Genomic DNA, 1,393 nt, shown 5'->3' on the forward strand with positions numbered 1-1,393 from the left:
TAAAGAACAATGGCTTAGCATAGGATGGAATGTTGCCTGTGAAAAGGTTCTGGATGACATGAAGGACTTCAGGAACAGGGAAGGTAATATTAAATAGGGTACTAGATTACCAGAAGGTTGTGGGTTTTTTTGTTTTTGTTTTAGCAATGGAATAGCATGCATGATCAAAGGATACAATTTTAATCAGGAAAAAAAATCGTCTGGAAGCTGGATCTAGGGAAGATTATAGAAGATAAAACCAGGAAGTTAGGAGAATGCCTGAGTAGCCTGAAGGTGAGGAGAAAGGCACAGAACTAGCCGATTAGCCCCAGGAGGTTGTTGGTCTTGCCTCTTTTGTTCAGCATTGTATTCCAAGAGCCTAGAACAGTGTCTGTCACATAGTAGATCGTCCAGACACATTTGCTGGATAGATGAATGGGTGGACAAAGTAGGCTTTTGCTAGTAGGAATGGAACAGAAGAAGGTGCCATAAGCCTTTCAGAGGTGAGCTGAATTAGTGGATCCTGGAACAAGATAGAAGTGAGGAGGAGTATTATTTAAAGGCAAGCCCACAACCTGACACCTGTTGGAGACAGAATTGAACCTCTCTCATACCACCTGCCCACAGAGTAGCATTATACCTAACTCCCGTGTTATTTTTCCCCACCACAAGAGTGTGACTCTGGGGTACAGGATGCCTAACTTTATTCATGTCTGCGTGTATCCTTTACAGCACCCTGCACACAGTAGGCCCCCAATTCAACTTTCAATGAACTTATGAATGATTGAATTTCCACATTTAAGCAAACCCGAAATATGTTTCCCACATTTAAATTCTGAATTTTAAACTTTTGTACCCTTCCAAATGCCTGGCACACAGTAAGGTCCCGATAAGCACTTGTTGAACCAAACAGAATAAATCAGATTCACCCAGTTCCGCCCTGGCAGCGAGGTCTGCATTTGGCAGGACGACAGAATCCATTGCTATTAAATTCTTATGTAAGAGTGAATGACCCTCCCAGCCTACTTGACGTCTCTCGCACAGAAGTGGAGGGGAAGGGAAGGGAAGGCAAGGGGATCGAGAGCAGTGCTGAAAAACACACACTCTTTCGGTGGTAGACGCACAGATTCCTGTCTAGCCTCGGTCCCCCACATCCATCTGAAAAGACGGCTGCACGCTGGTGTGGGGCGGGCGGAGGGGGCGGCGTGCTGGCATTTCGGTCGAGGCGTATTTCATTCCGTGGGTAAGGCCTGCCCACCCGGCACGCCCAAGGGCTCTGGGTGACAGCGGCCCCACTGGGGGGCTCAGTTCCAGGCGGTGCCCCCGGGCTCCCCGCGGGCGCGTGCACGCCGCAGACTTGGCTGGGGCCCCCCCAGGCGTCCGGCCCCCGAGGCCCCAGGCCCCGAGCCGCCTC

At 49.7% G+C, this 1,393-nt stretch overlaps 1 protein-coding gene across 1 annotated transcript in view; it reads left to right on the forward strand.

The window, feature by feature from the left end:
- Positions 1 to 987: 987 nt before the first annotated feature.
- Positions 988 to 1,393, forward strand: part of KIF13A (kinesin family member 13A) — a 200,266-nt gene continuing 199,860 nt past the window's right edge. Inside the window, exon 1 of the mRNA XM_034660191.1 lies at positions 988 to 1,222. Coding sequence (XP_034516082.1) covers positions 988 to 1,222 — 235 coding nt within the window. The remainder of the gene's footprint in view (positions 1,223 to 1,393) is intronic.

This window comes from Ailuropoda melanoleuca, chromosome 5 (assembly GCF_002007445.2).
Source record: "Ailuropoda melanoleuca isolate Jingjing chromosome 5, ASM200744v2, whole genome shotgun sequence".
NCBI lineage: Eukaryota > Metazoa > Chordata > Mammalia > Carnivora > Ursidae > Ailuropoda > Ailuropoda melanoleuca.